The following is a 23,624-nucleotide window of genomic DNA, read 5'->3' on the forward strand; positions in this document are numbered from 1 at the left end:
CTAAGTGACCAGCTATTTTTGGATCATCTCTCTAAAAGTGACATTTATCTTGACCTCGATAGCACTCTGCTATAATGGCAGCATAAACTATACGCAGTTCACAAAAGTTATTGCAAAAAACACAAAGAATCCTTCACTTGCACGTATAGGACAACGTAGGTTTTTGAAGCAGTGAATAAAAACCTCATCTTATACGCAAGTAAATATGGTATTTGAGTATTTTTTTTTGGCATGGAACACATTATTGTATTTAACATTAATTTCTATGGGAAAAATTGTTTCTCTTAACGAGTGTTTTGCATTATGAGTAAGGTTCTGGAACGAATTATGCTAGTTAAGTGAGGTTACAGTGTATATTCACAGGAAACATTATTGTATTGAGATATGTTGTTTTTATGTAAATATAGAAGTTTTATTCTACTATAATTCTTTAATTGTTATAAATTAACTGTTGTTGTAATTTAGGAACTAGAATTAGGAACTGCATTATTATCTCATATTGAATTTAATAATTAAAAATAATTAATTAAAATATTTAGAAAATATTCACAGAGGGAAAAATTTGAACCATGTAACTCCTACAAATTAGATAGTTATGTTACAAATTATGCTATCTAGATCATTGCTCCAATTTTCATTCCAGATATATATGATTCTATATTACACAAATCACTTATTGCTTAATTAGGTCACTTATTGTGAGTGTGTGCATCTGTCGATATTTTTTAATTTTAAAAATTATTTATTGAAATTCGTAATAATAATAATAATAATTATTATAATAATAACCAGAAACTATACAACACATCACCTCTGGTTGCAAGCTCTTGGCACAGACAGATTATTTACACAGACATAACCAAGTAGCAAATATAATACACCAAGAGCTTGCAAAGAAACACAAATTAGCAGACATCCACGAACCATACTACAAATACATTCCACAGACAGTATTGGAAAACAACACGCACAAAATGTTACTACGACAGAGCCATAATCACAGATAAAACAATTTACCACAACAGACCAGACATCACACTCATTGACAAACACAATAAAATCACATACATTATAGACATATCCATTCCAAACACTCACAATATACAAAACGCATGCACTGAAAAAATTAGCAAGTACACAGAACTCGCCCAGGAAATAAGGCATCTGTGGAGGATGGATAGGGTGCTTATTGTACCTGTAGTTCTCTCCTCTACAGGTGTCATACCACACACACTACACAAAAGCCTGGGCACATTAGAATTGAATAGAAACACATACATCACTCTACAGAAGGCCACTATATTGAATACATGTCATATTGTGAGAAAATTCCTGAATACAGACACACACACTGATACACTTCTTTAATTTCTGTTTTGGTTACTATGCCTTGACTTTGGTCCGGCATAGTACTTAGCCACCGGTGTTAACCGAGTATATCTAACTTAACCCAACATAATAATAATAATAATTATTATTATTATTATTAATTTTGAATTTTATAATCTAGTAATTAATCGTTTTTGTTTATATTTAATTATGTAACTAGTGTTCTTACAATTTGACATATCTGTATATATCTTGTGTATGACAAATTGGCTGGTATAAACTTCTAAAATATAATTAATAATGCATAGAAGTACATTTTATTTGTTTACACATTTTAAAATTTGTCGTTTTAATTTTTTAATTTATCATGGCACACTTAGTTTGACTTTGTGCTATATTGGGGCTTTCTAATCATTTTTATTCATTAAAATACATCTAGTTTACTTTATACCAGTTGAGAACTTCTGATATAAAGTACAGTTTGTGCTCTTGGATAATTTATTCCTGATAAAACTAAATTAACCTTAAATTAAGTTATTACTGATACTTTACAATTATCAGTAACAACTTAATATTATTATGTAGAAAAAGTTGATGTTAAGAAAACGGTTTTATTTAAAACAAACAATAGATTTGACATAACTTTGACTCCTTATTCTTATAACTGAAAGCAAGTAGTATTTCTCAAAATTTTTTAAGTTTATTTAATTTTTACATTAATATTTTTGGAGCAACCTGACTTTATTTTCAAATGCCTTTGACTATCAAATAAATTTCAAAAATTGAATGTACAGAGTGTGGCAGAAAGAATGTTCTGATTTGAAAAAAAAAATACAAAGCAAGATAGAGGAAGAAATCTTTTATATGTGATAAGTATGCAGTATGCCATTGTCATCCATTAGGTTTTGAAGAGTACATCAGTTAAATGGTGACCATCAATGTCGATGCAGTTTTGAAGTCTCTTTCGGAAATTTTGTATTGATCTGCGGACCATGTCCAGCAGAATTGCTGTGATTTCTTTCAGTAATTGCTGTCTTGAGTTCTTGCAAATTTGTTGGTTGGTGTTGGTATACTTTTGATTTGAGATAGTCCCACGAAAAAAATCACATGGGGCCAAATCCGGCAAACGCGCGTGGCCAACCAATATCACCCCGTAAAGAGACAAGACGGCCTGGAAACAAGTTTCTGAGAATTCCAAGTGACCTTCTAGAGGTATGCAACGTGGCACGATCTTGCTGAAATCATACATCTTCCGGATCATGATTGTTGAGTAAACTGTTAACTAATGGACAGAAGTAAATTCTCAAGCAATTCACAATAGTGCTCTGATGTTACTGTCACTGTAACACCACCCTCTTCAAAGAAATAAGGACCCCACACACTGAAATCACCTAAGGCACACCAAACTGTAACTTTCGGACTATGGAGTGGTTGCTGGTGGAATTCTCAAGGATTACTGTCAGACTAATACCTGAAGTTCTGTTTGTTGACCATCCCTGATGAATGAAAATGGGCTTCGTCGCTGGAGATCAGTACTGCTGTTGGGGGAATGCTCTGCAGAATATCCTGACAGAAAGTTTTACAGATTGGATAGTCCCTATCATTCAACTCCTGACCATCATTTTGTAGGGATGCATGTGGAGTGAGCTGTGTAAAAGTCTGCGGAGACTACAATCAGTTGTGTTTAATGCAGCTGCATGTTTGCTTGCAGATTGCTTAGGAGACTGCTGTATGGAAGCTTTATCAGCTTCCACATCTTCTGGTCTTGTTACACTTCTAGGGTGGCCAGGACTCTTTTTTTTTTAAAGCCGAACCTGTTAATCTAAAATTTGAAACCCAACGACGAATTGTTGGTGCAGCCAGAACTGGATCATGACACCCAAGCTGAAAGCATATTTGGAAGACTCGTTGCATCATTATCACAGATTCACCATTTGTAACAAACTCTTCAACAACAAAAGCACGATGCTCTCCGCTCCATGCCATGATGGTAACTAAAAATGGCATGTGCAAATAAATCAAAAGAGACCATGCCCACTGCTGTACCTCTACTATGAGCAAAGCAATGCTTCTGCCAAATCGGAACATTTTTTCTGCCACACCCTGTATAAGGATAACTTTTTAAATTTCTTTTGATTGATTACCGTGATAACTTTATACCAAAGGCTTGATTACAACTTACAATGGAACAAAATATGTATAAATATATAGAAGCTATTTTTTGCTTTGAGATAGATAATGAATGAATATTCTATAATTATCTATTTCTTATATTATAATTAGTGATTGAAAATACAAAGGCATGTTAGAGAGTCTATTTCAGACAGCTGCTTCTTGATGTCTACAATAAGCTACTTTTTATTTCTTGATGTAGCTTGGGGTTGGCTAATTGTACAGACTTATCACACCTTGTAGGTTAATTGATGAAATTGAGTCAGGAATCAAGTTAAAAAACTATATGATTTATTGGGCTGCAATTTGAAAAAATTGTAACCTATAAATTTCCACAGTCATCCATTGTCTATCTGTCTTTTTTTAATCTCAAGAACGGAGTTAGTTAGATGAAAGACTAGACTAAATATAGAAACCTTAGGGGCAAGAGACCCCAATTAACTATATATGAACTTCCAATGCAAACTGGGAGTCATGTTATTTCAATTCAAAACTTTTCCTCCCTGAAAGGTGTTAGATAGATCAGTGGTCTCCAAACTTTTTTGATCGGGTACCCCTAAGATGAAAATAATTATAAGTTGTACCCCTATAATATAATACACAGACATATATATTATATTGTGTGTGTGTGTGCATCAATTATTTATTTATTTAAACAATATACATACATTTAAATTAAATTACAAATTTACATTTTGAATTAGAATTACAGTATTTTGACTGTATAGGAAACACATACAGTATTTTAATGGGAAACATGGTGTATTTCCAAGTATCATTTTGCGTACCCCACTTTGGAGACCACTGAGATAGATGACCGGCACAACTCTGTTGTTAAAGGAAAAGTATAATGTACAGGGGCAAGCCACTACTAATTTGAAGTGGAGAGCATATATTTTAAGTTTAAGAAATTAAAAATATGATTAAAAATTGCAGCCCAGCATTCTGGCAATGTCACAATAAATAATTGCTTGTTAATATTGGAATGCATTTCAGACTCATAGTCATTCATCTGCCCCTTCCTGCATTTCCAATATTAATAAAGCATATAATTTTTTTAACTTGATCTCTGACTCTGTTTCATCAATTAACCTACAAGGTGTGATAAGTCTGTACAATTACCATGTCCTGGACTACATCAAGAAGCATTAATCTAGACAAGGAGCAAAAGTATTTATTTCTATAAATACTAAAAATTTCTGAAAGATGTATCCTTTGAGAAATGACATCACAAGATAACATTTTCTGGAAATTCTCAGAGCATTACCTCAATATGTAAAGATTTATTTTTCTGAGTGCTTCAGTTATATATAGTAAAACCTGTCTATAACAACCAAACATGGTTCCTTTCAAAAAGTGGTTGTCCAAAACTGGTGGAGCTGTAATATCATATTTCTGCACATATTTTGCACACTTTTTAGCCATTTCTACTAAGTAAAACTTGAGGTGAGCAAAAATAAGCAAATTTTTTTAATGATAGAGCTATATGGGTACTGTATTTTATTCTTATCGGATAACTCAATTAACAGGAGTCACCATGATTTTATAAGACAGATTTAATACCAATATTTTAAAGATTAATACAGTATTTGCATTTTCTCGATTATAATGCACAGTTTCTTTTTTCTGACTTAATTCAACTTGGTTCTCTTTGTTCGCTCCTCAGTTACATGTATTACATCATCAATATAGAAGTGTGTCGTATCTCTCCACCACTTCAGTTTTGGTTTTTGTTAGTTTAATCTTATTTTAACTTTAAAAATACTGTTGTTTTTTAAATATTTAATATTTTCTTAAGTACAATAAGAAAAATTATTAATTAATAATAAAATGATTTTATTATTTCTCAATATGATTTCATTACATCAATGACAATCACAGAATTGAAAAAGGAAGGTTGCCTGTAAAACTGATTTTTGCGTTAATATGTTTATTGTTTTTTGAATATTTTGTATGTGAAAATTACTAGGATATTATTTTTCTAAAAATATCATGGAAATAAGGTCGGTTGATACAGAAACTATTTATCGCACATGTACTGTATATGAGCTACAAAAAAAAATAAAAATAATAAATTTTATCAAACGATGAGATCAGCTGATTAATTGTATCGTGTACAATATTTTATACCCTAAGGAAAAGGCTGTAGGTCCACAGTACAATAAATTGCATTTTTCCATAGTTAAAGTTTACTGCTAATTGCCATTGTGATAAACCATATTCACTTTCTCTGATTACTTTAACATGATCTTCTAACTAGAGCACTTTGCATTTTTTTTCATTTTTCGGACATTTTTGGACAAACTGAAATGAATTTCCTTTGTAGCTAGACTGATTCATTAACACCTTCACTTGATTTTAAGAGTGAGAGAAGTGCCCAAAGAGGGTTCGAACAAGAGTTTAGACTAATTCATTATAATAGGAGGGAGAAATGTTGTTGATATGGGTTCGAACAATAGTTTAGACCAGATATATTTGCAGAAGAGGTTGCTTATTACAGTTGTATGTTGTTTCCGACCAAAAATTGATGCCCACAGTCGCGTTACACAGATAGTCATTTAATACAGGTAACTTATATGAAGACTCTATGTATAAAGTATTCGGTGCCAGAAATTTTTGCCCATTTTAACAGGTGTCTGTCAAATGAAGGTGATTGCTAAATCCAGAACCATAGGACAAAAACACAGGATTAGAAAATGTATTCAGAGTGGCCCCTGTTATGTTGTATAGACAGGTGAAGATGATGATAATTCCATTCCATCAGTGCTCTCTGGATCGCATCTAGTAGATCTGGCAAAGTTCTGCTATTCATTTTCAGAACTGAAAGCACCTGTCAAGGTCATCTTTTGCTTAAACATTGGTTTAACTGCCATTTGTATGGATGCCAGCAATTAACTCATATGATGCAGGGAATGCTGCTCCTGGAGATCCCAGTTTACTGGGACATGTATTGAATAACTTTTTGGGACTGACCACAAAGGCAATAAATAATGGCAATAAAACATATCTATTAATTTTGTTTTTATAAATTTCCATAGCAATAGGAATCAACAAAAGAGGCTTTGTATCAAAAATTCTTTGGTATTCAATAAATTCCCCATGTATATTTTTTAGTCTTGTATACTTTCTAATAAGAAAATATACTAGTTTAAATAAGTAGCTATTTTAATTATGGAAAGAAGAGATATTCAAAAGTTAAAGTACAAAAATAGACATTTGTTTTTCTTTGAACAAATTTAATAACAGACTACTTTTTCTATCTGTAACTATAGATTTTCAAATAAGTAATTCATTCTCATAGTATTGAACTAGAACCTGTCTGTCACTTTTCAGACAGGTCTAAATTATTAATTAACATTTGTCTGATTTTATTAACACATGATAATATTGCTTACTGTATTAAGCAGTAGTGTATATTTCAAAACTTAACTAATATATAAAACTTTCAAAAACTTAAATAAAAATTAGAAAATAATTATTAAATGATGAGAGAGAGTATAATTTAAATAATGATATCAATCATTTATGCATTTATCATTTGTTTACTTTAAATACTCATTTAATACATGATATGTAGAAATTATTTTCTAAAGCATTTAAATGATAATTTTCCATTAAGTTTTAATTTTTTGTAAGTCAATATCACAAAATTATAACATCAGAATATGTTACTAGCTAAATTTAATTTGATAAATACAGAATAATGTGAAAAATGAAAATTAGGTCATCTGAAGGACAGTTTTATAAAAATAATTATGTATTGTATTTTTGTTTAATACTGTTTCCTTAAATTATATTATCTAGTAAATGTCAAATTTATTTCATTTTCATTTGGCATTACTTGTGATATTAATGATAAAATGTCTTAGAATTTAATAATAATAATAATAATACAGTAATACCTTGGTTTTCGTTGACTTTTGGTTATCACTGGTTTTGATTTTCATTGATTTTTTTTCGCGAAAAATTTGTCTTGATTTTTGTCGATGTGCCCAAGTGACCTCACTGCTAATTTAAATGACATGAACAGCAATTAGGCAGGCTAACACAATACACTAAAAACAACATAACACCCAAATTAAGGAAACAGCTCAAAAACATTTTCAAGAAAATAAAAACACACACAAAACATGAACATCACAACACACGCATTACAGAATACATTGATACACTAAAACAAAAACTTGCTGCCAAAGCACGTAGACTCAAACGATACAAAACATGTACACTACGAAAACAACAAAATAAATTATTTACAAACAATGAAAAACTCTTTTACAGACAAATCAATAACAAAGCAAACACTGATACACAGCACAGTGGCACACCAACAGAAGAAGAACTCACAACATATTGGTCTTCTCTTTGGTCCAGTGCTGTCACGCACAATGCTGATGCAGGCTGGATCGAGGAGGAGAACAGAAACTTGCACAACATACCAACTATGCCCTGTGTTGAAATAAACATACATGATTTCCAATACACTGTTAACAGAACACACAACTGGAAGACACCTGGTGTAGACAACATTCACAATTTCTGGTACAAAAAGTTTACATCACTGCACCAGGAACTAGCTAAACATCTAACACACATCATCATCAATCCACAAGACATGCCAAATTTTCTTACTCAGGGCATCACCTACATGAAACCTAAAAACAACAATACCACAGACCCCACACAATACAGACCAATTACATGTCTTCCAACACTCTACAAATTATTGACATCCTGTATCGCAAACAAAATATACAAACATATTGAAGAACACGACATTCTAACAGAACAACAAAAAGGTTGTCGTAGAAACCACAGGGGATGCAAAGAACAGTTACTCATAGATTCAGTCATTCTACGGCAAGCACACAGACAACACAGAAACATACACATGGCATATATAGACTACAGAAAAGCATTCGACAGTGTTCCACACAGTTGGCTGCTACATATCCTACACATGTACAAAATACATCCATCACTCATTGCATTCTTTCAAAACACTATGCAGCACTGGAGAACAACACTACATCTCAGGGTTCATAACACTTTCATACAAACAAACCAAATTTTTATTAGGCGAGGAATTTTTCAAGGAGATTCCTTGAGTCCTCTCTGGTTCTGCCTAGCCTTGAATCCATTATCCAACATGTTAAACAACACACAATATGGCTACAATATCAGGCATGAAAAAACAACACAGTATACACTGTCACATCTCATGTACATGGATGACATAAAACTTTATGCATCCACACAAAAACAACTTCATCAACTCCTACAAATCACACATTCATACACCAAGGACATACAAATGGAATTTGGCCTAGATAAATGCAAAACACTTCACATAGAAAAAGGAATCCTGAAGAAAGAAGATTTTGCACTTGGAAATGGAGACGTTATTGAATCCATGGAAGAGGGCGAGTTCTACAAGTATTTAGGATTCCAACAGGCCAAACTAACAGAACATGCACAAATAAAGCAAAGATTAATTAAAGAATACCAAAGTAGGTTAAATGCTATTCTCAGAACAGAGTTAAATGCAAAACACACAGTTAAAGCAATAAACACATATGTCATCCCAGTACTCACCTATTCTTTTGGAGTTATACATTGGACTCACACAGATCTTGAGCAACTCCAAAGGAAAACAAGAACTACACTTACTAAGCATAAACAACATCATCCTAAATCCGCCACAGAAAGATTAACCCTTCCACGTAAAGATGGCGGACGTGGCCTGATTGACATAGTTAACCTTCACTACAAACAAATACAGTCACTGCGAGAGTTTTTCTACAAAAAACAAGAAACATCACAATTACATAAAGCAGTAACTCTAGCAGATTCAAATAACACACCATTAAACTTACACTCACATCATATGGACACAACGCAACATATAAAAAGCACAGACACCATTAAGCAATCGTGGGCTCGAAAGGCACTCCATGGCAGGCATCCTTACGATCTGGCCCAGGATTTTGTTGACAAAACTGCGTCAAACAGCTGGTTAGCTCGGGGATGCCTCTTTGGGGAGACGGAAGGATTCATGATTGCCATACAGGATCAGGTCATAAATACTAAAAACTACAGAAAACACATACTCAAAGATGCAACACTCACAAATGACACATGCAGAAAATGTCACGTCATGCCAGAAACTATACAACACATCACCTCTGGTTGCAAGCTCTTGGCACAAACAGATTATTTACACAGACATAATCAAGTAGCAAATATAATACACCAAGAGCTTGCAAAGAAACACAAATTAGTAGACATCCACGAACCATACTACAAATACATTCCACAGACAGTATTGGAAAACAACACGCACAAAATGTACTACGACAGAGCCATAATCACAGATAAAACAATTTACCACAACAGACCAGACATCACACTCATTGACAAACACAATAAAATCACATACATTATAGACATATCCATTCCAAACACTCACAATATACAAAACGCATGCACTGAAAAAATTAGCAAGTACACAGAACTCGCCCAGGAAATAAGGCATCTGTGGAGGATGGATAGGGTGCTTATTGTACCTGTTGTTCTCTCCTCTACAGGTGTCATACCACACATACTACACAAAAGCCTGGGCACATTGGAATTGAATAGAAACACATACATCACACTGCAGAAAGCCACTATATTGAATACATGTCATATTGTGAGAAAATTCCTGAATACAGACACACACACTGATACACTTCTTTAATTTCTGTTTTGGTTACTATGCCTTGACTCTGGTCCGGCATAGTACACAGCCACCGGTGTTAACCGAGTATATCTCACTTAATTCAACATAATAATACAGTAATACCTCGGTTTTCGTTGACTTTTGGTTATCACTGGTTTTGATTTTCATTGATTTTTTTTCGCGAAAAATTTGTCTCAATTTTTGTCGATGTGCCCAAGTGACCTCACTGCTAATTTTGTGAAAACAATGGGCAACCCACGTGTTTTCTGGCTCGGTGTGGCATTATTTCTCATTGTGTAAACATTACCCCGCGACTGCCCACCATTGGCCAACAGTTCTGTTCCCTAAACACTGGGAGTTCGATCATGGGTTCACTCTTTACCAGGACGTGCTGGCCACGTAAAGTTTTCCAGGTTTTCTCCACATCTGTAACGCCTGAATAGGGGCCAGTTACCCTTAAACGGACCTCCCAGAAGGCATTATTCCTCAACATACGACCATCATAAAAGCATACAACTACTATTACATGACAATTACGTCACACTTTACCACAGGGCGATATAGGCTAGAAGCTCATGTCCAACTAGCTTCTACAAGACATGACATTACCTCACTTGTCTAGTCAAACTATTCCATTGCTTTCCTTTAGATTAGTCTTTTATATTAATTTCTTATTCCTTTTAGTATTTAACGCTATATTAATTCTCTATAAAATGTGTTTTTGGTATGTATTTTGGAGTGTCTAGAACAAATTAATTGGATTTGCATTGATTCATATGGAAATAATTGCCTCAGTTTTTGTCAGTTTCGGATTTCGTCGATTGTTTTCAAACAGATTATCAACAAAAACCGAGGTATCACTGTATCTTGTATAAATAAAGATTCTAATATAATTTCTGTTTGTTTTTATCTTAATTAAATTATTGTATTTTTAAAAAATTTCATAATGGTTTATGGTTAATTTGTTTATTAAAATTGTAGATTATTCTTCACTAAATTGAATATAAACGTAATGTTATTTAACACAATTTTAACTATTGATTTATTTTAAAACAACAGTCATTTTAAAAGTAATTAATGTCTTTTAGGTGGTTATCATCCTGTAAAAATTGGTGATTTGTTTCACAGTCGCTATCACGTTGTTAGGAAATTAGGTTGGGGTCACTTCTCTACAGTTTGGCTTTGTTGGGATTTAGTGTAAGTATGAAACTTCTATGAAAAAAATCACTTAATTATTTAATAAGTTAAATTATACAATCATAGTTAACTGATTTATAAAAAGGTTTAAATCTTTATTTCAGGAATATCATATATTAAATTTGGCATATTGTAACAGTTTTGTAATTTTTATTATTATTTATTGTTTTATCAATTATAAAATATATTGTTGTAAAATATTGTAAACTTTTTAATATTAAAACAGATAAATATTAATAACTTTATATTATCAGCCATAAAATCAGAATGAGTCAAGATGAAATATGTTTCTAAGTATTACATATATATAAATTAATTCATATATAGTGATATGAAGTAATTTTTAAGTTTAGTGTAAAATAGTTTAATAGTTTAACTATATACCAGAATATATGATTATTATTATATGCAACTTAATTATATACTGTGTAAATCATGATTATATGATAAATCAAATACTGCAAATAAACTTATGTTTTAAAATTATTAAAGAAATAGTTTGAAGTAACAGATTTTATATATTTATATACAGGGTGGGCCAGCGAAAACGAAACGGCAGAGTGTTCGTGTTCGTCCAAGCAAAGCGCTCGGACAGGTCGATCTTTTGCTCGAGGGGACATCTTTTGCAATAAAGTTTTTGCGATTCTGAATACAACAGACAACAAAAAATTTTAAAAACTCATTTATTTTGTATTAACTAAACAAACATTTATTTCGAAAAAAACTGTTTGTTTAGTTAATATTCAGAATCGCAAAAACTTTATTGCAAAAGATGTCCCCTCGAGAGTAAAATCGACCTGTCCGAGCGCTTTGCTTGGACGAACACGAACACTCTGCCGTTTCGTTTTCGCTGGCCCACCCTGTATATATATATAATGTTGAATGAATATTGACATTCAAAAATTTAATTTTACAGTATATTAGAGTTTAATACCACATAAATTAGTTAAAATATTTTATAAAATATATATTAATTTTCTTGATGTTCATAAATTAGTATAAAGTTAACAGAGTCAAAATGTAATTTATGTTAATATGTATAAACAAATTGTATTTTGATCTATTTAAATCTCTAAATAAATAAAATGTGTAGAATGTGTAACAGGTGTTCAATATTTAATTTTTGTATTCTAATATACCATAAATTTTAAAGTTTTTGGATTAATTTTTAGTTAAATATCAATTAAAGTTGAAAAATTATTCTTTAATGAATCTTTATTTAAACCTATTTTTTATGGAAATTTTAATCAGATTAATTATATTTTAAATTGAATATTCTTTGTCATATTAAAAATTTCTTAATTTTAATAGTTTATCTTATATATATACAGTAGAATCTCACTAATTCAGATTAACTGGAGGAAAGCTTAGTCAAAATTAGAAAGTTTTTACTCAAATGCATATTGTATGGTTCAAAAAATACACTTTATTTAAGTGAAGTCAAATTTTATATTGCACTTTAAATAAACAAATACAATGGTGTTATGAACTTTTACAATGCAAAAGTAGTAGGAACATCATTTTTATTTTTGGCAATATTTACTAATTTGGGCTTTAAAAAGAAGGTACTATATTTAATTAAATGTAAGATACACATTTTTTCAGGTTTTAGTATCTTTGAAAATAGAGTGCATCTTAGATTTAATGTAATATGTATTAATGTGGTGATTGCTAGTTTTATATTTCTGTTGCTAGAAGTTATTAATTCTATTGTGTTATATTGAATATATGATTTTATTAGACCATTTGTATTAGCAAATGTGTAAGAAACTTAAGTACTTGGAAGAAGATCCCAGAAAAAATTGTGCATCACTCTTTCAAGAAAACATTTCTGACATTTTAAATAGCATCAAGAATGATTGCATGTGAGAAGAAATGATTCTACAAATTCTGTGTTGATTTAGAACAGGGATGGCAAATCTATGGCACGCGTGCCCAAAGTGGCACGTAAGAGAAATCATCTGGCACGTAATGTATCATATGATTTCTGTCTTTTTCAATCATCCTCTCTGTTTATCGCCTGATCATCTTTTTTTCAATCAGATTTTTTACATTTATTCGAATTAAAGCGTATTCGTTTAATTTCTTTAAATATCATTATTCGAAGTCTAAGACATTGGCACACATTAACATCTTTAAAGCTAAGTATGCTTACAATATGGCACGCGGACTCAAAAAGGTTTGCCATTCCTGATTTAGAAGAATCTCAGAAAATAGTGTTATATAATGTATTTTACTTTCAATTTTATATCTTTAAATCTTTTTTAAACAAATTTATATCAACAGAATCAGTTCTGTCTTCATAAAGTTGTCCATTTTTCAAAAAAAAATTTGTGGGTAAGCATGTGGAAATTAAGGTGCATCTTATATTTGAGTAAATATGAACATTTTTGTTTGTGATTCTTTTTCTAACTGTTCACATTTTGTTGCATTTGTCTAAGAGTAATGTAACAGTTGTTAAAGCCTGAACTGGAAGGGACAAATTCATTATTTTAAAATTATACAATGCAAAATAGAAATTGAAATTACAGTAGAGAGTCGTTAATCTGAACCCCGGTAATCCGAATCGCCAGTTATCTGAACGATCAGCCATTAAGATCTGCAGGGCATACCGAACAGCACCGACAGATGCCCTGCTGGTTGTAGCCAATCTAACACCGATACATCTGAAGGCTAAACAAACAACATGGAATTGGTTCTTGCTAAACAAAAACTTCACAAATATCTCGGACAAGGATTTAGAACAATTACAAAAAACAGAGGTCTTGCCACCAGATAATTCAAAGAACATCTCTAAATTTATCAGAAAAATCGACATCAAACAAAAAGACAGTAACCAACCAATTGATCCAAGAAGGATAAGCCAATATGAAGTCGTCCTGGATTATGACAATATCAATAACCACAGGAAAGCACAACAAAATATAATATATATGGACAGTTCAAGGGATGAGCAGGGCGTGGGCTCAGGACTGATTATTAGGAACAAAAAAGGGACAATCTATCAAGCAAGCCTAAGATTGGCAAATGAATGCACCATAACCCAGGCAGAGTTATGGGGAATATATAGGGCCATCTCATATGTAAAACAACTACAACTGCAAACGAGAAACCTAACTGTCTTCACGGATAGTAAGGCTGCTCTTTACATACTTAAAAATGGGAAGAACAGCTCTGCCCTCGCCTCAGACCTAATAGCCCTAGCAAATGAGATCGGCCAACAAACAAATATATCTTTCAATTGGATACCGAGCCACAGCGGACATGAGGGCAACGAGCTTGCAGACAGATTGGCGAAGAGGGCAAGAACCAATACTATAGTCACCTATACAAAATACCCGATCAGCTATGTTCAACAATATATTAAAGAAGAAATTAGAATACTGTGGCAACGAGACTGGGACAGCTCAAACACCGGGAGGCAATGCTATAGCTTCATCCCTTCGATTGAGGGACGTCAAAAAATGAAGACTTTCCAACCAAGCTACAAGCTTACTCAATGCCTTACTGGACATGGGGCATTTAACACTTATTTAAAACGTTTCAACAAAACAGATTCGGATTATTGTGAAATAGACATACACGAAAAGAACAATGTAAACCACTTGATTTACGACTGTTCCAAGTACAGCGAACAAAGACTGAAACTCATCGGGACATGTCTACAAGAAGGCTACAATTGGCCACCTGGAGATCAACGATTCTTCGCAGACACCAATCTACTGAAAGCCTTGACAACATTCATCAAAGACAGCAGAGCACTTGCCCCACCTACAAGCAAGCAACTTAACGCCAACCGAAGTACCCAAGGAAACCAACAAGTGTGAAAAGACAAGTCCTCCTATACTTAGACTATTTAAACTGTTTTACCAGTGCCTTCCACAATTGTGCAAGGGTGCTTTTACTCTGCTTTGTATATAAACTGACACTGCTGTTATTTGCTTTGCAACTGTCAATTTGTACATATTCATTGTTAACACTTTACATTGCGATCGGGATAAGCTCTCCCGACTTCCATATAATTTAAACTGTATCCTGCTTCCAACCATTAATTTCCATGTGATTATTGAATACTGATATTAATCAGAAAAGCTTTATGAACAGGATAAGTCCTCCTGTATATTGATATACACTTTATCTCGTTGTATTCGCACTTACTAATTGTATTTGTTAAGAGTTAAGACTGCAAAACCGATATGTGGACGGGGAAGTGCCCCGTAGCATGCTTGGCAACACTGTACATAATGTTCTGCTTTGTCCCGTGGCTCCCGGTAGCTTCTTTTCACACTTTCCTATCTCCCTGTGTTTCCTCTTCTACCTAACTTCTTACTTTCCTAATTTCTTTTTTCCGTTTCCTACAGGGTTAAGTCTGTGTTATAACGGATAGCCCTTCTTATCTTTAACATCAATCAATCAATCAATACTAGATTTACTTCTAAAGTATAATTTTCATGTTTTTATATTCTTCAATATATTTATTTTGTTTGTACAAAATAAAGAAATAATTTTTAACGATACAATAGCCTTGATTATTATTATAAAAATTTTCGTTAGGCTTAAAATCAACAAAAATTCAACACGAAGTGACACGCAACGGAGAAAAATTTGAACATCGGACAGATTAATATATTTTTTCGTACATAATCGGTTATCCGAACAAATCACTAATCCGAACAACCCAAGTTCCCAATTGATTCGGATTAACGACTCTCTACTGTATTGTGAAGTTTGAATTAGTGAGTGTTATGGTACATATAATTTAAAAATAATTAAATTAGTAAGTACAGAAAATAATTTTTTATTTAAAATTTGGCATATTGTAATGTGTGGCATTTTTCAAACAAAATAATCATAAAAATGTTAATTAAATGCACTCAAATCACAAATGATGCTCATAATTTTATTTGTCTGATGAAACTAATGATAATTGAAATTTAATTTATTTTTTTTTTAGAAAATGTAAGTTTTCATTGTTTCATTTAAAAAAAATTCTTATTGGGAAAATAACAGTACTTTCTTTTAAAGGTGTGTAATTTAATAAAGTAGGAAATTTAAACTGTGAACCAGGTTAATTATTGCAATATTCATATGTACAAATTTATTATGTACATATTTTTAAAATAAATATGAATATAATTACATGTAAATAAACAACAAATGATGATGTGTTTTATTTGTTGCAAAGCATTTTGATTTTTCAGATAGAATAAATTAATTTGTAGAATTGATTTTATTTAAAGTAATAAAAATAATTCTAACAAAATAAACAAAAAGAAATATTAAACATGTCATTTAGATAATTGATATAATTTTCAAACTATAAAAAAAAGTTTTTTTTCTTTTTAAATAATAATTATGAATTTTAAAAAATAGCAAATAATTAATGATTTAAGTTTTTCTTTAATGCTTGAGTTATCAACAGAAATTAGTCTATGTGGATTTATAAAGTCTGGAGGATTAATTTGAATGCTTGTAACTTGTTTATTTTTGTTTAATTATAATAATAATAATTTATGATATTTTTAGGGGAAAAAGGTTTGTGGCATTGAAATTAGTGAAAAGTGCATCTCATTATACAGAGACTGCTATAGATGAAATAAAATTATTGAGATGTGTAAGTAAATAAGTTTTAGATATTTTATTGAATTTAAGTACTTGCTTTTTTTTACATATAATACGTATATCAAAAATTTTGAAACATTTGAAAAATAGAGAACTAGAAGAAATTTTCAAGGATTACAATTTATCTTAATCTTCTTAAAATAAACATTTTTTTAAATTTGAAACATCAAAAAGAATGTGTGGAGAGGTATTTTTAAATTAAGTTGATTTTAAATCAGAATATTAAAATCTCTTAATTTATTTGCTGTCATAAATGTACAAACATTAATCCTCAAAGCTGAAAATAGAATTAAATTTTACAGTCTCAGGAATAAATAGAACAAAACTGGCTTCTATTTTAAAATAAACAGTTGTTAAAGTTATGCCAAACATTATATTATTTTGTTTTAACTAAATTTAAACAAAAATATAACACTAAACAAATTAGGATAACATAGTGTATTACAAAGAAATTAGGCTCAAATTTTATCCTTCCTTACTGCAATATGTAATTTGATAAATTAGTCTGGTAATTCATATATTTTATTTTGATCTAAATACTAGACATTTATATAAAACTGTACAATGATTCTTGATTTTGGAGACAATAACAAATGAATATTATTACATTAATTAACATTTCCCCCCCATTACATTTTTTCATGCAAATTAAATGAAAAATTTTTTATTTATTTAAACAATTATAAATGAATTAATAAATATATTTTTGGCTAATGATTTTTAGATATTGAGTTTATTCACTTCCATTCTACAATTTATGTTAAAAATATAGATTTCTTAACATAAAATCTACATTTAAAAAGACCTTAAAAATCTTGAATCAAACTGAAAATAAAAAAATATTAGGAATGTCAAAAATTACAGTATTAAATTGTGATTTTTGACAGTATTTTTTAACATGATACTTTACAAATATTATAAGACAGTATGATAAAGGAATTTCAGATTTTAAAAGCTTTGGTTGTTTTTTTCTTTTTTAATGAGTAATTTTTATTATTAATTAGATATATATTTAAATTATTTTATTTTTTATATAGGTTAGAGACAGCGATATTGATGATCCTTTCAGAGAAAAAGTAGTTCAATTATTGGATGATTTTAAGATATCAGGAGTAAATGGTACTCGTATCCTTTTTTACTATGTAGTTAAAAATAAATTCAAGGTAAGCTTTAAACAAGTCATTACAATTTTAATATATTTCTTTAAAATTGTATATTGGATATACAGATGATTGGATAATATTTAAGAAAAACTAAAATAATACCAATGAAACATAGAGAAGTTGTTTCAAATCTTCCATTGATAAGGATAAATTTATCTTTCCTCAGAAATATGAGGAGTTATTATAGATAAAAAGAATTTACTTAGCGAGCAGACAGAAACATTTACAAGATTACTTTTCATAAACTATTATTTTTCTTAATTGTACAAGTTAAATATTCTTGCAGATTATTGGAGCATCAGTCTCCAAATGGATAGATCATCTAGCATACATAGAAATAGACAATTTACTGGATTATAATTAGGATTACTTACAAATATAATAATAATGTAAGACATTAGTAACTCATGGTCATATGCAGGTTTTTTAAACAGGATTGCATACATTTTCCACTGATTTTTCATGTATATAATTGCTGTTTCACAAATTTGATAATTCTGAAGCTCTTCAAATGTTGCATTAACATAGGCTAATATGAAATGAGTTCAGCTGGAAATAAATGTTGGGAGGGCTGATATTTTATAAAAATACTTTAATGATACATTTAAATTAATTTCTGTATTAGGTAATTTAATTCTATTGTTGTTGTTTGATCTTTTTATGATGTTGTTATCTATTATAGACAAATGATTTTCTCTTGCATTTCAAATGAATAGTATTTATTGAATGAAATTATTCAGAATTATCTTATTATAAAAAATCAAAGTATTCTTAACAAACCAATAGATGTATGTATGGTGTTTGAAGTATTGGGCCACAATTTGTTGAAATTAATAATCCGTTCTAATTATCAAGGAATACCCCTTCAAAATGTAAAAACAATTATTCGTCAGGTAAGTTAATCTAAAAATTATTTAATTGAACTATATAGAAATTTAACCTAATTTTTTTCTTAAATGTTACAAATAAACATTTCAAATTATTATTGTAAAAACAATTAAATTAATGTTTAGTTTACTTTTTTATAAAGAACTGCTTCTTTATATTTGATTTATTATAAACATCATTTACTAATTTTTGTATTATAAAACAAAAACCTGAAAATAGCAACATTTTGTTTTAGACAGACATTAAGTGAAATAACTATTAGTTTGAGAATATTATTTTTGTAGTAATTTATAGTTTTTGTAATATGTAAAGATGATTTAATTTAACATTTGATTTTGAACTTCTTATATCTTGTTTTATCTACAAATATTCTTAATCATTTTAATTAATTTAGTAATTTTAACCTATGTAATTGAGTTATTGTTTTCCATTAATTTATTAATTATTGTTCCTTGTATAAAAGTTATACAGTTGAATCAAAAGCACTGGATAAGGGAGCAGTTTGCTTAAGAGAGCATTCTCACATGTTCCCAATTTTCCTATGTTTTATCTTAGTGAGACTCCTTTTAATAGAGCACCAGATAGCAGAACAGTCCATTTAAGTGAGTGCCTTATTGGTTGCATTTTTAGTGCACAGTCTGCATAAGAGTACTATTCTAAGGAAGATTATAAGAACCCATCTTATTGGGGTTGATCTGTATAAAAATTTGGAGGGAACAAGCCAATGACAATGAGTAAGAAAAATTTAAAATTATAACAGTTGTGTGTTACAACAGTTAAAAGTCCATTTTAATATCATTAATAACATTGTCTCCAATTATACATCATATGAATTGTTGGACTGCAATTCGAAAAAACTGTAGATCTATAAATTTCCACTGTTATCCATCTGTCTGTTTGTCTGTCCTCCTTAATCTTGAGAATTGTGTTAGATAGATGAAAGTTGAGACCAGATATGGAAAGCTTAGAGGCAGGAGGCCCTGATTAACTATTTACGAACTTCCAATGCAAACTGGAAGTCATGTTATTTCAATTCAGAAATTTTCTCCTGAACTGAGTTAGATAGATGACAGGCACGACACTATTGTTAATTGGAAAAGTAAGATGTACAGGGGCAAGACACTACTAAAAAGTTGAGAATTGTGATGAAATATTGCAGCCCAGCATTGTGACAGTGTCAATAAGTAATTGCTTGTTGATACTTAAATTTTTATTCTTATTAATTTAAAACAAAAAATATCCATTGTATAAATATTTAGAAACTTTTATTGTTGTAGGTTTTAGAAGGACTTGAATATCTTCATACCAAATGCAAAATAATACATACAGATATCAAGCCAGAAAATATTCTTATCACAGTAGATGAAACTTATATACGGAAATTAGCTTATGAAGCTACTCAGTGGCAAAAAATGGGTCTTAGGCTACCTGGATCTCTTGGTGAGTACATTTTTAAATGATTTAAAACGTATGAAATAATTTTAGCTATAAAAATCAAACATGTTAGCTTTAGAAAACCTTAGAGGTTTGTAATCTGTTACAAAGTAATGTCTTTATTGTTTTAATAAAAATTAATATTATCAAATTATGTATGATTAAAGATGCTTTTTCTTATTCAATACTAAATAAATTAAATCTTTATGATAATTTTTGTTGTATTGTAACATTTTAAGATAATGTTATTTTTATTATTATAAATAGAAATTTAATATATAAACAAGTTGATTTTAATTAGAATATACTTCATAGCTCTTTGAAGAAAGAACTATGGTCAAACTTCAACTAGATTTGATGTACAGTACTTATTGTTCTGAGTCTGAAATTTTGAATTTTTGAGAAAATGTTTTACTTCAAAATTCAGCTACAGGAACATTTGGTGCTGCTGTCCCTTTAATATCTCCTCAAAATGCAACATTTTCTAAAATTTCCAATAGTCAGGGGATTTTTTTGTAAACTTTTAACACTGTGTTGTGCTGGCATTGCTGTTTCATTTATAGAAGAGTTTAACAAGTAATCACAATCAGGCAGAGTGAGATGGCTTCCTATTGAAGAATTCTGAAGAACATTTTGCAATTTCTTTTATACTAAATCCATTAAAAAAAAAAAAAAAACATAATATGCACATTAAGGAGACAGCAGCACCAAATTTTCCTCTATCAGCTGAATTTTAAAGTAAAATTTTTCCTGAAAATTGAAATTGCATACTCATGACAGTTCGTATTTTGTGTAGAAAGTTCTGAACATTGCTCTTTATGATCATCTTGTATATTAGATTTTTATGATTCTTATATATAAGTAAGAATCATTTTAAATTATAATTTTAAGTAAATAATTGAATTTCTTAACATCTTAAAACTAATAAACATTTTTAATCAAAGAAAATTTTTTTGTAGATTTAAATAAGGAAATTACAATATGTTAAATAAACAATACAGATCATTTATGACTTAATTGTTACAAATCAAAATAACTGATGTGGTTTTTGAATTAACTGTATTAAGACAGTACCATCTTCTATCTTCTATTGATCTTTAATGTTTAGAATGATGAAAAATTTTGTCTGTCAGTTGAAAATGCAAGTTTTAATTTGGCATATAAAAAACAACGTAGAGGTATAAAAGTATTTTGTACAGAAAAACAAGTTGTCTGAAAGTCAAGGATTGCCTATTTATATATATGATAAATCGATCAATCTTTGTTACTTCAAGAGAATTTAAATTTGAAATTGTTACATTGTAGTAGTATAATCATAATAATAGAAAATATGTAGTTTAAAATTCACAATGAATATTGGAGGTAACTTAAAATAAAGCAGCAACATCTTAACACTGTTCTATTTCAAATTAGTATTAAATTTAGTATTTCGCTTTAAAAAAATCAAGGTTAATATAAGGTTGATTGATTTCACATTATCTTGGTTTGTCATCTATTTTTCATAAATTACATATGGCATTAATTTTTACTTTCACATTAAAATAGAATTTTAAAAATTTCTTAAATTATATATTAATTTTATGAGAAATACATAAATGCAAATTATTTTCTAAATTACAAAGTTACAAATAAAAAAAAGAGTTACTAATGAATCATAAGATAATGTATTTGGAATATTTATTTTTTTAAAATCACATTTTGTAATTTATTTTTAAAAATAAAGTATTTTTGATAGTTATTGAATTTGAAAATTTAAGGGTCTTGATCAGTCATCTTCGGGTTCTAAACATACTATATGCATTCTGTATTCAAGAATGTATAACATTTAGAATCAATCATATACTATCTTTGTTTAATATTTTTATTTTAATTGTTAATTTTAAATTTCAAATGTAGCTTGTGATTGATTCCAAGTATTATATGTTCTTAAATGTAGAATCCATATATTATGTTTGAAGCCAATGATGACTGATGATTTATATTTAAATGAATTATGTTGGTGTGAAGGTTTCTCTTCTCAAGTATTGATGTTCATTCATGCATTTCTTTTTTTATAGTCTTATACATTGATATCTTTTGGCTGATGACCTAAATATTGAAATTACACTTTTGTGTGCATAATAAGATATTTTTATTTCTAATTGGACTTTACAATAAATATTGTATTAAAATTTTGCATTTATGATATAACAAAATTTAAAATAATTGTGTATGTAGTCAAATTCCATTTACATTTTTCAAGGGAAGTAAAAAATATATACAAGTGAAACTACTTTTGAATTGCTTTTAGATTCAAAATGTCATTACAAAACTATGGTGCAGCACAAATTAACAATGTACAACTGAATTTGTGTGTGTAATTCTTAACACTTACCTTGCTGGTTCTGTTGACTTAGTTTCTTCACTGTATGCTGGCTGATTTAAGCAATTTTACTGTATTTTCTGCTGAGAATAAAAAACGATTGACAAAAGCTAGGTTAAAAGTGAAAATAGTTTCTGCTTTCAGAGACATTTAACTATATATTTTTCAATTTTGATGTATATGGGCTTTATTTTTATGTATTGTGTTTTAATGTTATTTGGACATGTTTTAGAGATAGAGATAGAGATAAAATTAAAAAAATTAAAAAATGCAATGAAGCTTTTAACATTTGTTATTTTAAGTAACAAATACATAGTACATTGATGAATTTATTTATAATAATGATGCACTGTATCAATATCATTAGTAGACTTTCCTCTGACTAGCCATTTTTCGTTACTGCGTTGGTTTAGTAAATGTGGATGAGATGGTGTTAGCACTGTCAGAAATACGGAAATCTGACTTTTGCATCAAGTATATTTTAAAAATATATAAATTATGCAATATTATATAAACTATACAGGTTTAAAGATGATAATGAAATTACATGGCTTATTTGTACTTTTTTTTTTTTATTTCAGTTAGGCCTAAAACATAATCACCATACTTTTGTCAGATAAATCAATTTAATTGTCACTATATTTGTTCATTTCTTCATTAATAAATTCAAACAATTTGTTCAGTACATTTATTTGCCATATCTGAACTTAACTCAAATATACAAAATAAAACGACT

General features: G+C 29.8%; 1 protein-coding gene across 1 annotated transcript in view; it reads left to right on the forward strand.

Moving 5' to 3' along the window:
- Positions 1 to 23,624, forward strand: part of LOC136973794 (SRSF protein kinase 3-like) — a 92,261-nt gene that overhangs the window by 31,370 nt on the left and 37,267 nt on the right. The window contains exons 4-8 of the mRNA XM_067268562.1: positions 11,311 to 11,419; positions 16,946 to 17,033; positions 18,079 to 18,166; positions 18,991 to 19,097; positions 20,370 to 20,532. Coding sequence (XP_067124663.1) covers positions 11,311 to 11,419; positions 16,946 to 17,033; positions 18,079 to 18,166; positions 18,991 to 19,097; positions 20,370 to 20,532 — 555 coding nt within the window. The remainder of the gene's footprint in view (positions 1 to 11,310; positions 11,420 to 16,945; positions 17,034 to 18,078; positions 18,167 to 18,990; positions 19,098 to 20,369; positions 20,533 to 23,624) is intronic.

The sequence above is a fragment of the Centruroides vittatus genome, unplaced genomic scaffold, assembly GCF_030686945.1.
Source record: "Centruroides vittatus isolate TY-2023 unplaced genomic scaffold, ASM3068694v2 contig_329, whole genome shotgun sequence".
Lineage (NCBI taxonomy): Eukaryota > Metazoa > Arthropoda > Arachnida > Scorpiones > Buthidae > Centruroides > Centruroides vittatus.